This window comes from Eurypyga helias, unplaced genomic scaffold (genome assembly GCF_000690775.1).
Source record: "Eurypyga helias isolate BGI_N326 unplaced genomic scaffold, ASM69077v1 scaffold7138, whole genome shotgun sequence".
Classification (NCBI taxonomy): domain Eukaryota; kingdom Metazoa; phylum Chordata; class Aves; order Eurypygiformes; family Eurypygidae; genus Eurypyga; species Eurypyga helias.
Window position 1 is genome coordinate 1,669 of NW_010266270.1, and position 14,329 is coordinate 15,997.

The 14,329-nt window shown below is 38.0% G+C and overlaps 1 protein-coding gene across 1 annotated transcript; it reads left to right on the top strand.

The window, feature by feature from the left end:
• Positions 1 to 792: 792 nt before the first annotated feature.
• Positions 793 to 14,114, top strand: LOC104513596 (intraflagellar transport protein 74 homolog; the record flags this gene model as incomplete). Its single annotated transcript, XM_010157008.1, has 7 exons — positions 793 to 846; positions 3,567 to 3,664; positions 4,949 to 5,075; positions 8,769 to 8,932; positions 9,599 to 9,724; positions 12,236 to 12,296; positions 13,999 to 14,114. Coding segments are annotated over 7 exons (746 nt in total), but the record flags the coding sequence as incomplete, so codon positions are not given.
• Between the last annotated feature and the right edge of the window lie 215 nt (positions 14,115 to 14,329).

Consider the following 14,329-nt stretch of genomic DNA (forward strand, 5'->3'; position numbering starts at 1 on the left):
GCAATTAAAAATTTAGATGCTTGAAAATTACCATCATTCTTAGAAGGTGAATTGCCTCATCTTCTTGAAACTTGTGACAAATGTATCAGTTCTCCCCATTTACTAGTACATATTTATTAAGAGCTATTTATAGTCAGTAGTTGGATTTAAAGATGGAGTGAATTGTGTACAGTATGTTACTCATTACTCCTAATGTCACTATAAATAAAGTGCATGTAAATATTCTTTTAACCTAAGCTGTATAAAATTTTCTCTGCATTCTATTTTCCTATGCCATGGCCCGTGCAGTTTTCCTGTTTATTTCCCTGAGTTTGTCACACTGTTGCTTATAAGCTGCGTATCCTTGTGACAGTCCATTCTGATACCTGGAAGTGCCATCGAAATGGCCCGTTTGTTAAACAGAGCTGCAGAAAGGTTTAAATAGCCGTGGTGTCCAAATGCACAAAAACATTTGCTCTCTACTACTGAAATTCATCTGACTTCAGAAAAATCCCATAAACTTTTTGTTCAAGCCAAGTTAATTATTATCCCACTCTTAGTTTTAAAAAATCCTAACTTCTAAAAGGTTCTGAAAATTGTATTGAGGCTGCATTATTAAGCTAATTATGTTATTCTTTAATATGAAAGTGTGTATGATATACTCAGTTGAAATGTCTACATTAAATGGTATGGGATGAGCCCTGCAGTTTCTAGGCACGTAGAAGTTTTGGGTTTAGAAATGACATTTTGCCTACTTAAAGGAATCCAGGACTGAGGCAATATAAAGTTAAATCAGTCTTCTGTCTCTTGCAGGAGAGGAAAATTGGAAATACAAGGAGCTGAAGAAGAGGGAAGAAAGCATGGACAGTAAGTTGTCTAATATACTTTAATTAGGCCTAATTCCACTAAAATACAGGTTTTCTTGTATTTTTAACCCTCAGTTAATTTACATCTGAAAAGGACTGATGTCCTGATCTTTGCATAAAGTTTGTGTAATATAGCCCAGACCAAGATAATTGATATTTTAGGACTTAGAGGACAGTCACAAATATTTAGAGCATCTTTCAAGGCTTTTCATCAAACCTTAAAGATCTTAGGAACACTGGTTTACTTTATGAAAGCAATGCTGATACTGATTTTTAAAATAAATTAGATAAAAGGTATAGCCAGCTGTTCAGATCTGATTAAAAGCAGAACTTAAAAATGGACAAGTGTGGACATCACATAATTCTTTAAATTTAAGGTTTCTTACATCTGTTTATTCAAAATGAAGGCTCCTAAAGCTTACTTCCATATTTAAAGGTTCTAATGTTGTAGAGACCTTGGCAGCAACCAAGAGAGGATGAAAACCAAACTGTTTTTAAAATATACCCTATTGCTAGTATACAGTATACTGTAGTAGGAAGTTTACAAAACCAGTTATTCTGTTCATCAGCAAAAGGAGGGGGAAAGATCAATAAATAGTTGTGAAAGCCAAGGTATATAATAGCTTTTTGTAACAGTGTTCTCCAAAAACGTTCAATACAACTTATGGCTGGCATGATACTTACAGAAAGGTCTCAGCTGACAATAAGGAAAGATGGCTAAGACCACACTTCGAGAATTTCTGCATTTTCAAATTACCTGATTTCCTGAGAAGCAGAAGGGCAAAAGCTCATGTGATCTTGATCTTCAATGCAAATACAGACCATGAAAGTGGGGCCTCATAATCCTTCTGACTTTTTGGGTTTGAGTTCTGCTTCTGCTCTTCATCATAGAATACTGACGCAGTTCCAGAGCTGTCGGAGATTAACTGAGAGGTCTGGGGGAACATGCAGGAATCTTAAAGATGGGGAAAAAGGCAAATATGATACCTGTCTTGAAAAAGAGGAGCCAGGGAAGTACAGGCCAGACATCTTAGTATCAATTTCCAGAAATTTGTGGAAAAAATAAGCAAGCAAACCATTTGTAACCATTACAGAAACAGGTATAGGAATAACACTAGTACTGATTTGTCATGAACAAACAACTGATTTCTGTCTTGGCCAGAAAAATATTGCAGAAGAAGGGAGGAGCAGCAGCTGATGTGTACTTTGGCTTAAGTACATCTTCTACTGCTGTAGACTAGGGCAATTGCTGGCTGTCCAAGCTTTGGTTTTACCTGTGTTTCCAGTTACTAGTTCAGAGCAACGTTGGCAAAAGGTGAACCTTCTCACATTCCTGCCAAGCATTGTTCTCTCCAGTTACTACTCAGTGTCAGGTGAAACTTTATTTCAACTTTTTGAGCCAACTGAATCTCCATCAGAACTAGTCATTATTTTTAGCAGTCAGCTGTGCACATTACAAATGTGTTGTCTGATGCCACTCATTGACCTTGAAGAATTCCGAGTGTCTTTCACCCTGCACTCTCTGCCTCAGAGAGTCTTTGTAGTATCTCTGTACTGTCCCCTGGCTCCAAAAATGCACATTCTCCTCTCTAAAAGTGTTAGAAGCTGCACTCCGTGAAGTGTCTCTGTTAACTCTTCTATGATCACCATTGCAGATTATGTTAGATATTACAGTTGTCTTCTTATCCGTAAATGTTTTACTAGTAAAGAATTTAAAAATTAGACATTTTTTTAAATCCTGGATGCTCTGGGATCTACAATTCCCTAGTCAGACCTCATCCCTTCAGGATTTGTCAGTATTCCCATTAAGTAGTTCCTCTTGTCTCCTTTGTCTCTGCCCGAACAACCCATCTCAAATTTATGATTGTCTAATCCTTCTTGCCCAAACAAGCACTTTGCCCCTTTTTCAGCCAGCTAGAAAGTTTGCAAACTCTTACATTTTCTGAGTGCCCCTGTGTATAGAAGCCACGTTTCATCCTCACCCAGCAGGAGAGGATGATCATAACTTACAGCTCTGGGTGGCAACTTGGTGGACCCCTGACTTTTCATGTGATGTGTCCAGCACCCTTTTTCCAGTATGTCTGTTACCAGGAATAGAATGTAGTATGCCTAGAACACAAATTCAGAGTGCAAACCAGCTTTACTGCTGTCTTGTCCGATTTGGCTGGGCACTTACTGCAAGGAACATGTTAGAGATACAACAAAGGGACATCATACAGAAAGAAAGAGATGGTACCAGGTGAATATTGGACTCAGGTCCTCAGCAGTATTTGGCATTTAGTCCAGGCCATTAGAGATAGTGAGGTCATGTGTTTTCTTTATTTAGTAGCCTGTTTTGATAGCTTTCAGAAGAATCAAGACCAACAGCTGCTGGAACAAACATTCAGAAAGGTGTCAGAAATGATGGTAATGAAACTCCATTCCTATTGGGTGACAAGGAATAGGAGGTAATAAACTCACCTAAACTGTGTCCATGAAGATGGTGACTTCATGACATTAACCAGTCAAAAATGTCTCTGGAAGAATTGTCCTCTTTTTCATTCCCGCCCACAAGTTGGCAAGTTTACCTCCTGTTTCTTAAATAAACCATTAATCTCAGAGTAACCTTTTTGAAAGTGTACGGCTTGTAGATTTAATACAAAGCTTTGACTGGAAATGACAACGGCTTGTGGTGTACCCATGCAAATAGCAGCCTTCTTTGTCATGTTTGTTGTGTTCTAGATTTTCTTGAGACTTTTGAAGAGATGAAGAATCAGGAATTGGAGCGAAAGGCCCAAATAGAAACCAGCATTGTTGCACTCCTGGAGCACTCAAGCAGGGTAAGTGTATCTGCCTCCTCCAGTGGCAAGATAGGAAGTTAGAAGCACAGACCAGGAGAATGAATGATGATGAAGGATGGGGTTTTTTTATATATTATCCAGGCAGTATCTGTATAATAATCTCTTAAGAGGATTCAACATTAAACCATGTACAGCTGTAGTTTAAAAAAAAAATTGTCTTAATTTCTCTTTATTTCTGGGGAAAGATTTTCAAATATTAGATAATACTTGTGACCAGAATAAAATAAATGTTTGCATAATTGCTGTAAGTCATCATCACTGCTATAATGAGCGTTACTCCATTCATGATGAACGTTTCAGAATACTGCAAATAAAACTACTGCAGTGTTTTGTTTACCAAAAGTCTGTAAATCTCAGTTCATGGGTATTCTGTCACTACTATTAAGCAATTGGCAATATTCCAGTTATCTCTCTAATCTAATGAAATTATGTCTGGAATACCCTGATGTGAAATAATTAATTTAAAAGCTTTAGAAATTGGTCTCATTTGTAGTCTGCCATGTTTTTTGCACCTTCAAAATGTTTTCTCTTTGAACCTTTTTGATTCCCATGGATTTTTTTCTTACAGAAATCTTTCAGCTGAGTAATACTGATTATATCATCACTTTGTCTTCTAACTCTTTCAGTATGGGATACCATAAGTTATATTTTAGGCAGTGTCACTTCCTTTAGAAGAGATCGATATGGCAACACGGTTTATACTTGCTGCATTTTTGTTTCATTTTCACTGGCCTGTCAGTACTTCCTGTACCTGAAGGGGCTACAAGGAAGCTGGGGGGGACTTTTTACAAGGGCCTGTAGTGACAGGACAAGGGGTAATGGGTTTAAATTGAAAGTGGGGAGGTTTAGATTAGATATCAGGAAGAAATTCTTCCTGGAGAGGGTGGTGAAGCACTGGGACAGGTTGCCCAGAGAAGCTGTGGATGCCCCATCCCTGGAAGTGTTCAAGGGCAGGCTGGATGAGGCTTGGAGCAACCTGGTCTAGTGCAAGGTGTCCCTGCCCATGGCAGGGGGGTTGGAACTGGATGGTCTTTAAGGTCCCTTCCAACCCAAACCATTCCATGATTCTATGATTCTCCTTCTGTTATCAAAAGTTGGCAGAAAGAAAATCATTCACATTTTAAACACTTCAGACTATTTTCAGTCTTCGTAGTAGAAAAGCCAATAATAATGTACTAGGGCAGGAGAATTTTTCACTTGTCCAGTTACCATTTGTTGCTGAAAAAATACAGCATATTCTCATTTTTTTTATTGGTAACACAGAATGTGAATCGTATGAAACAAATTTCATCGGTTACCAATCAAGAGCTGAAGATTATGCAGGAAGACCTCACTTTTAAATCTAATGAAATGCAGAAATCACAGAGCACTGCTAAGAATCTGCTTACAGGTGAGATCAGCAAAGTCTTTTCAAATTAATTCCTTTAACAAAGTTAACTGAGTTGCTGCACTAGTAACAAGTACGAGATCAGTGATCTCCAAATATTAAAATACAAGTTGACAAACTGAAACTCTTGTGGGTAACAAGTTAGGTATATTCCTCAGGAGTATTTCACTTTCTATTACCAGGAAGCGATCAGCTTCCTTACACAGATATACGTTAAACAGATGTGTTTTAATGCAGGGGTACAATGTTCTTTGAGCTACAAGTTTGCCTTACATTCACCTTGAAATAAATGTTTTTCACAGTCCTCAAAGTGTGTTTAATACAGTGACGTAGAGGCTTCCACAGTTATCTAACTGTGTGTTATTTTTAAACGTAGCTCTTAGTGTCACTTGGTTATGGTTTGTGCTTTTCTAAAGGGGTGTGTACCGGGTGACAATAATTGTCAGCAACAGTGGAGAGCTCTCAGATTCTCAGGCTTTGGTCCTGCAAAGAGAATATTAATTTTGACTTCATTTTGGAAATACTCAAATACACAGAATTAAGTGTAATAATCTGCAGGATCTTGCTTGTAATTTCAAAAAGCAGACAGTATTTTTCTTTCACTTCTCTAACAAGTGTTTATTTAGTTCTTTATTTGCACTGTTTATAGAGGAATTGTTCTCATAATTCTAAGCCTTTGCCAATATCATTATTGGTTCAGCAAGCCTTTCCTTGTTTGTTTGGCTGAAAGGAAGGGGCAGGAATAAAGAACCATAAATCATTTAGTAGAAGGCTATTACGTGCTGTACTTGGTAGTAATTTTCAAAATAGGAGCTTGTGTTCTAACTTCAAAGTAGTTACGTGCAAGTAAGAAGTTGTTATGCACAGAATGGCACAGAAATTGATTGTTTTGTTGTGTGTTTGAATATTTAATGTTTGCTTGTCTGCAAATGACTCATTTTGCAGTTCTGGTGTAGTTTAAAAAGCTGTGCCATACATCACACGTTCAAATATGACTTCTTTTTCTTTTGAGTAAGCATCAATTCTTACTACGTTACAATATAAGGATGTTCTGGAAGCACACTGTGGCACAGAGACATCATTGAAACATGTATTTCTTTCTTCGCAAGGGGAGAGAAGGAAATTACAGCACATAATTTTCAGCAGATCATTTAAATGATTCGTAAGTAAACTTCTGAAAGCAAGGAGTCGCAGATACTGTAACGAACAACTTAAGATTCTTTCAAAAATAGAGTGAACGTTCAGTTTGGACAGTTGGAAGTTCTTCCTAGCAGTGGAATTACAGCACAGTCATCTTCAAGATCCTTCCGTCGTCATTAAAGTTCTGATTTCCGTATTTTCTTGCCGTAACAAAGATATAAAAAGTCCATCAGCAGAACCCTTGAAGAAAAAAAAATAAAAAGGAAACCATGAAGAGTAAACAAAAGTGCTGATGGCATGGTTTCCCAAAATCATTTCCCTGGGTCACTGTAGTTTGCTCTGAGGGTTTGCTGCTGTGTACACACTGCGGGCTAGACGCAGCAACTTCGTGGCGTATCAGAAGGAACTGGGCTGCATCCTCTTCCTGTCTCTTCCTCTAGAGAAGTTTTCAGGGGTTTTAGTTTTGATTTTTTTTTTTTTTTTCACTGAGGTTGTTTGTGGATAAGGATAAAATTCAGTCTTTCCCGTTTTTAGCCTTTTTCTCCAGAAAGTGTGAATGGATAGAAACAGCCCATGGCTGTCTCACATTAGCTTTTATCAGTGTATAGATACAATGATCCAAGAATCCTCTCTGGCATCTACGTGGTTATTACACTTTGCATGTAAAATAAATCCCAATTAGTCAACTGTGTGTTATTTTAGAATAATAAAATATGAATATTAGAACAACTATATAAAAAGAGAAAATGCTGTAGTTAGGCATAAGTAAATCCTTCAGAAAATCTAAAGTGGTTTTCTGCCATTTCTCTCCAATTTGAATAATTTTATTTTATAATTCTATTTTTTACTGCTTCTAAAGTTAAAGCCCTGATTTATTGAGGTCCCTGAGCATTTGTCTCTCTTTAAACCACGGTGCTGTAGGAACACGAGAAGTGCAGCTGCGGTCTGTTCAGCCATGTTTTAGGGTCTGACCTTCACCAATACCAGGAACTTCAAAGTGAAACTATGAGCAATTATGAAATATGATAGACACAGGGAAAGTGTTTTCTTAAGGCCTTTAGGGTGGAAGGCAGAATCAATGTTGAATGACAGACACACAGTGCAGTTCCAAACCTGTTATTTTTAAAGCCTCCTTTCACTGGTATGGAATTCTTTGTATTTATATAAATGCTGTTTTCACATACAGGACACTTTCAATCTTACCTTAAGATTCCTGAAGACATTACTAAAGCACCCTGTAGTAAGTCAGAAAGGTTGATTAAAGCCCATATTTCACTCTAAAAAATTAGTATATGACATAAATACACAAGAGGAGAGATGATTACCAAAATCTTCTTACGACAGGGTTTTGATCAAGTGAGATTTTCCCAAATATTTCTACAAAGGAAGCCATTCCCACAATTTTTGGGAAAGGTGAACTCTTCCTGTCCCATATGCGCATTCATTCCCTTCTCCCGTAAAGATCTCTACTGTCTTGGTTAAATTTGGGTAAAATTTCCTACCCTTTTCCCAGGCGATCAGCACAAATATGAGTGTGTGAGCAAAATACACAGTCTGTGCCGAGAGAAGGTTCTTTGTGGTGTGTCATCTCTCCCAGTAGCCCACTTTGCCTGATATTTTAGAGTGTAGAAAAAACCCTGCATGATTTGTGCCATTCTTCTGAGTTAGACACAGCTCTGAAACATAAAAATATGTATCCATGTGCTTAAATGTTCAGTAAGATGAAGAAAATACAGTGACAACACTGCAGGTCAGAAAACCATCCAAAATGGGTCTAGCCACATCTAGTCCTTCCACATTCAGGGTGGATGACTGATCCCCAAAACTGGATCAAAGGATATTTGTTATATCGTATTCTCCCTTAAGCATCTCATCTCTGAACAGTTTCAGTCTTTACATGTCTCCTCGTATAAGAATCCATCCATAATTCTAAATCTTTTCATTATCTGTATCTCCATTGTTTCTTTTTAATGGATTGTCAGAAGTAAGTGCTGTATATTGCAGCACACGCTCATTCTGTAAGCTGTGAGTTCTTACTCAATGGAGATGTGGAGGTGTTTTCCTGTACAGGGTGAATGCTTAAATCAAATTTGGTATTTACTCTCATAAACCTAAGTCTTATCGTATACAAACAACATAAATAAAAACATGCTGAAAAACTAACAAAAAACTTTTTTTTTTTTAATTATCTGCATTATTGCAGCCAACGTTTTATAAGGTATCACCACTGCTTTAAAACTTGAAGTTGACTGATGCTATAAAGAACTTTAACGATAGAAATACCACACTGTGATATAGAAAATCACCACATTTTCATTACTCTTGACATACAGAGCATAATACAGGAATTGTAATAGACAAGTCTGACTTACGGGATGATTGTGAAGATCAAAGTTTTTTCTATCACTCACACTAACATTCCCATGACTGTCAAATCAGAAAGATAGGCAGGAGCTGTTTGTATTGCGTAAGTGTAACATAAACCTTTACGTACTGGGAAATGTATTATGAAATAAAAATTCCTGTTAATTAGAGATCGTTTATCTGGTCATCTAGACAGTCAAAAACTGCAGATGGACCTGCAGAAGATGGAACTCTTGGAGGGCAAGATGGTTGATGAACTGGCTTCTCTTAAAGACAAAATCGAACAAACAAAAACGGAGTTGGAGGTCTATAATAATCTGCCAGCTCTGAAAGCGTCAGGAGAACAGAAGAAAAAGGTAATGAAAGGAATGAAACCAGGGATTGTACAGAATTTGTCTGGTTTGGGCACCTAATGGTGGTGAATCCAGGCCTGTGACTGAGTATCCTGACTGAATAGCTGAGAACTGGGCTTGCACACCAGTGGAAATGAATCCGAATGCTTCTGTGCTTATATGTGTGACTTTCTGACTCAGGACATGTAGCAGGCAGTCAGATGGCTGCCTTCGGACAACTTCATTCCACAAAATTTATTTTGGTGGTTCATCTGAATTTTTCTGCTGTAACTTGCAACTACCCATAAGTTTGAATTTAGCTGTCTAGCCACAGAACCCAAATAAAAAAGTCTATCCTACGTGTATTTGCTCTAAGACTCCACCTCGAGCACTTCCCATTTCGCATGTGATACATTTCCTACAAATTCTGAACATCAGCATTCCCATTTGTGCTGATACAGCACGGTCTAAGCCTGCAACTTGGTCATAACCATTGAATATTGTCTTTAGGACAACGCATGAGAGAAAAGCCTTGCTAGAGAAAAGCCTTGTGAGTTCTTTATGCATACAATCTTGTTCTGAAGGAAAGAAGAAGGAGCATCCTGAAAACTGAATTAAAATCATTTGTCTGTAGCCTGCAGCATTAACTCATCCATTAATCAGTTTTTGTTGGGTTTTTTTTCCAACTAGAAACTCCAAGAGGACAAAGAAAAATTAACAAAACGTAGTCATGCTTTCAAGAAAATAATGGAACACTTGAATACAGAGTATGAGACCCTAAAGAGAGAGCTGCAAGAGAATGAGACACATTCTCAGGTATAGGTCAAGCTGAGTACTGTCTGTTCAGTTGTCTCTATCATGGTGTTGGTTTCTCATGCACATGAAGCATTGTTGGGATGGAATCAGTTTATTCCTTATCAGGGAGTTTTCAAAGTTACGATTTTTAGATGCATAGCCACATTTTCTGTTTCCAAACAGAAGTTACTATCGTGCCAATAAATTTCTTGTAAGGTTTGGATTGCAGGTTTTCTAGGCAGAGGTCTTTCTGAGCTTAAAAGTTGTGTGAATCCTTTTTTAAGTGTTTGTACTAATCTTGCTCAGAATTCTCCCACGTCTGCCCTTCCTTTGCATAAGGAGTTTTGAGAACCAACTTAGCAAGAAACCATAGTAAAAAGAGAAAGTCAGTACTAATTAGACAAACGCCCTTTTGCTTTTAAAGTTATGGTGGTAAACTTTTTCTTGCAACCAGTACTATTAATTCCATTTCCCTTTTTCCAGCCTGTCTGCTTCTTGCAGACCACTGAACTTCTAGGGTTTGTTCAGGCCTCTTTCAACGCAAGAACTTTTGTATATGAGTATATTTATATTTACATTTCAAAAGTGAATCAAGAAAGAAGATGTTTATAAACTCTTGAGCAGCTTTGATTCTCCCATTATACACGCCCGTCAATTTCTGTCGTGTTGCCAACAGAACATTACTGGCATATAGGTTTGAATGCACAGCAGGAAAAGGGATAACCTGGAAAGAAGCCGGAAAATTTTCTTTGTGTTTCACTGATTTTTTTTGTTTCAGGTTGATGAGTCCTTTGCTCTTTAGGACTGTTACTTTTTCCTGATTTCCAAAGGTGATATTTGCATACGTTTAAGTTAACTTTCTCTGGAGCGAACCTCACGGAGCAGATGAGAGGGCATAGCTCTAAATGAGGAGATACACTTACACACTCGAAGCATATGGTCATGGTGGGCTAAACTGTAGGGTGACGATATAAATCCCCAAAGCTGCATGTCAAAGTCTGCAAGACTTCAGATACTGTATATTTTTTTTATGCCCAGATCAGATTCTTATTCCTAGAGATTATGTAAATCAGAAATGGATACTGTCCAGGCCAGTGCTGCTCTCTGCATCCAGGAACACAGCTGCATAGCAGCCACAGTGAAGAGAGTTAACTCTTTCCTTTTCCAGCACAGATACCCAGTCAGTGTTAAGATACTTGCATAATGATGCTAAAAAAGGTTATATAAAGTAGAAGTTGTACAGCATTTCTTCCGTTCAGTAAGATGTGGCAGTTCTGTTTCCATGTCTGCAAAAAGGATTTGTTTCTTTGCTTTTTATGTCATGAATGTCAATGTCATGAGGGTGAATAAAGTTGTATGTTAAAATAGCTGATTAGTTGACATGCATCAGGCGTTTTGAGGTACAAATAGCATTTGCGTATCTCGAGGGTTTGGGTGATTTTGCAAGCAGTCAGCTGTATGAATTGTGACATCCTAGGAGTTGCTGTAAAAATGCACTGAATATTTCTGTTGGTATATATAAGACCGAATTGTAAACCTGGGCTCCTTTACCAGCAGTACTGCATGCAGCAACGTCTACAGAGGGGACAGTAAAATTACAGTTGATCAGCAGTGTCGTGTCTTGGAAATGAATGACTGCCGTGTTTGCTGTGAACCAGTACACTAGAAAGTTGGTTCTTCACTGTACAATTTATTTTGAGTAATATAGTTACTATTTTCATATCTTCTAGCTTAAGAAGTAGCTAGCTTTTAAGTAAAAATTGCCATGTTTTCCTAATGTATTACCTTAGTTTCCACTGAAAGCTTGGTCTCGGAATGGTTTTCAGTTTTGGCATTTAAAAATAACATCTGCATATCTTGAAATGCAGAACCTTGAACAGTAGCATCAGAAAAACAAATATTATAAAACTGTATTGTAAGGAAGCAGCCATCGATATAATGTCCACATTAGTTTCCTGTTGATGCTGAAAGTATTGAAGAAGTGCCAGCACTTAACCCACACTCCTGCAATCTTCTCGCTGCAGCTCCGTTCTTATCACAGCTTCTGGCATCAGACAGGAAACTTAACTATGGAAGTAAGGAAGTTTCTCCTGTATAGCTCAAAGTCCAAGACAGTGTCAGGAAATATTGTATCTTTGGTGATTTTAGATCTTACTGATTTTGAGAAGAGATCATTTAAATGATGTGAAGTACAATGAGAATTAGTGTCTCCCTGCGGTGTTCACCTTCTTAACTTCTGACTTGCTTACACTTTTCTCTGTATGACACGCCTTGAATTCTCATCTGACTTTTTCCATCTACCACTGCAGTAGCATGGAGTACCTTTATAGAAACAGATGCATGAAATGCCACATTATATACAGGTTAATCATTGGCAGCTTTAAAAAATCATCTTGCCGTTGTTTCTGTGGGTTTTTTTGTGAAATAACTTTGATTTTATCAGGTGATAGAGTACGAAGTACCTATACAACCTTTTTTTTAACCTATGTAATAATTACAATTTTCATTTTTTGGCTCTTTTTGTGTTTTCAGCTTACAAATTTGGAGAGGAAGTGGCAGCACCATGAGCAAAATAACTTTATGATGAAGGAATGTATCCTTTTCTTTAAGAAATACAGTTAAGATTCACGCAGTGCATTAATTGAGGAAGAAGTCTGTTTCCTCCAGCAGAATAAGACAGGACGGAATGGGGTGCGGGAGACAGGGGAGGAGGGGAAAGGCCATGCTCTGCAAGTGTCTGGTTAGCTGATAGATATTATATATAGCAAAACTTGGATGTGTTGTCTGAAACAACTTTACAGGGTCCTAAGGCATAAGATTTGTCTTGCAGTCTGGGCTTTTTCCTGCTGGGTCAGTTTAACCATTAGGTTTTGTACAAAGATCATCCTCACATCTGTCCAGTCTTTCCAGAAACTACCCAGGAAGTGTAGCATTTTTTAAAAATCTGTATTGTGTGGTGACTTTGCGTGTTACTTTGCAGTTTTAAAACACCATAAATACTGATGATGAAGAAGTAAACAACAAATTGTATGCATTTAATGTATTTTTTATCAAATAAAAGAGGACTTGCATGTTGGAAGGGAAAAAAATGAGAGAAATGTGGTAAGATATGACGAGGAGATACTTTAGCTGCAAAATGGGCTGGGATGGGGGACGTGCATTCTCATTATGTGTGCTAGTTAAAGAGTGACATTGAGTTAATCATATAAGACCTTCCAAAACATCAGCAAAACCTTATTGGAAGTTTCTGAAATTAGCAAATCACTGAAGTTTTTTTACTTAGCATTGACGGTTCTTCTTATCTTGTACTATTCTCCATAGTTATTGTAGAGATCTGGGTAGGGCATAGTTGCACTTTTATTCTGTATTCCAGGGACTTTGAATTCACTGCAATAAATTCATGACTTTAAAATGACTTAGGAAACAAACAAATCTGAAATCTCAGATGCCTTGAATGACTGTTACGTGATCATAGTACAGATGTCATTGATAAAAGTAACGGCGAAACTAGACCGCATCATCCAGTGCTGTGTGTTAAACCGCCGGCGTTTCTGCATGTCTCAGAAGGTGGCACAAGAATATATTCCACCTAGCCATCAGGGAAAAAAATAATATAGGATCTGTGTGTAACGTTATCTTTTTCATGCAAAAATATCCCATTTCTTGTGTCTGCTAAGTGCTCTTATTCTTAGACAAAATCTGAGAAAATAAAAAGGAATGCTGCATCCTATTTTTTCTAACAGAAAAAACAGGAAAACAAACCAAGAGAAGAAGTTGCTCAGGCCACGAACAGTGCCCCTAACTGGCTACGATGTAGGGCCTGCCCGTGGGAAGCCCTGACACAGTGTCATGTCTGCCTGGGCTGGTGGAGACAAAGGTGCTTGGACTGGGACTGCTGTAGCCGGGGTTCCGAAGTGCCGAACTGTGTGGCTGTAGACAGCTGAGTGCCTTGCAGTGGTTTTGTTTGCCGTGTAACGATGGGCAGAGTCTTCTACGAGGGACCTACTGCTCCTGAGCTAGGTGAATCAGATAATCTAAGACTATATATATATATATATATATGAAAACAAGACTGACGCAGGCTTCTAATCTCTTTTTTTTTACCATGCTTGACATAAGGTGGCAGCTAGCAAATGGATGTAACTCTTTTAGACCTGATTTTGACTTTTTCCATTATTTGCAACCCTTGACAGTTTTCATAGAAGGAAATTTACTGTATTGTGGTTCCCTTATGATCTGTAATTATGTTAATATTTATCCTGGCAGTTTGTTTCCTTAATTCTTCTAATCATCAGTCATAGCAACAAAAAGTCAGGAGAGTGACTACCAGCCAATAATGAAGAACGTGAGAAAGCTGATCACGGAATACAACAAAGCTCTCATAGAAGCTTTACAGAACACCAAGAACTGAACCCGGGCACTTCCTTCCTGTCCCAGTGGGCCAACAATGGGAGATGTGCACGGGCAGCATGGAAAGCTGGACTACTGAGCTCATGCGCTCACCACTACAGCAACAGAAATTCTTAAGAGTATTTTTCCAGGTTTTTAGAGTCACAGGTTTGAATAGTATCCCTCCTTTTGCAATGTTTAAAAATTTTAGAAATAGACTTCTGAATTTTAGAAAAT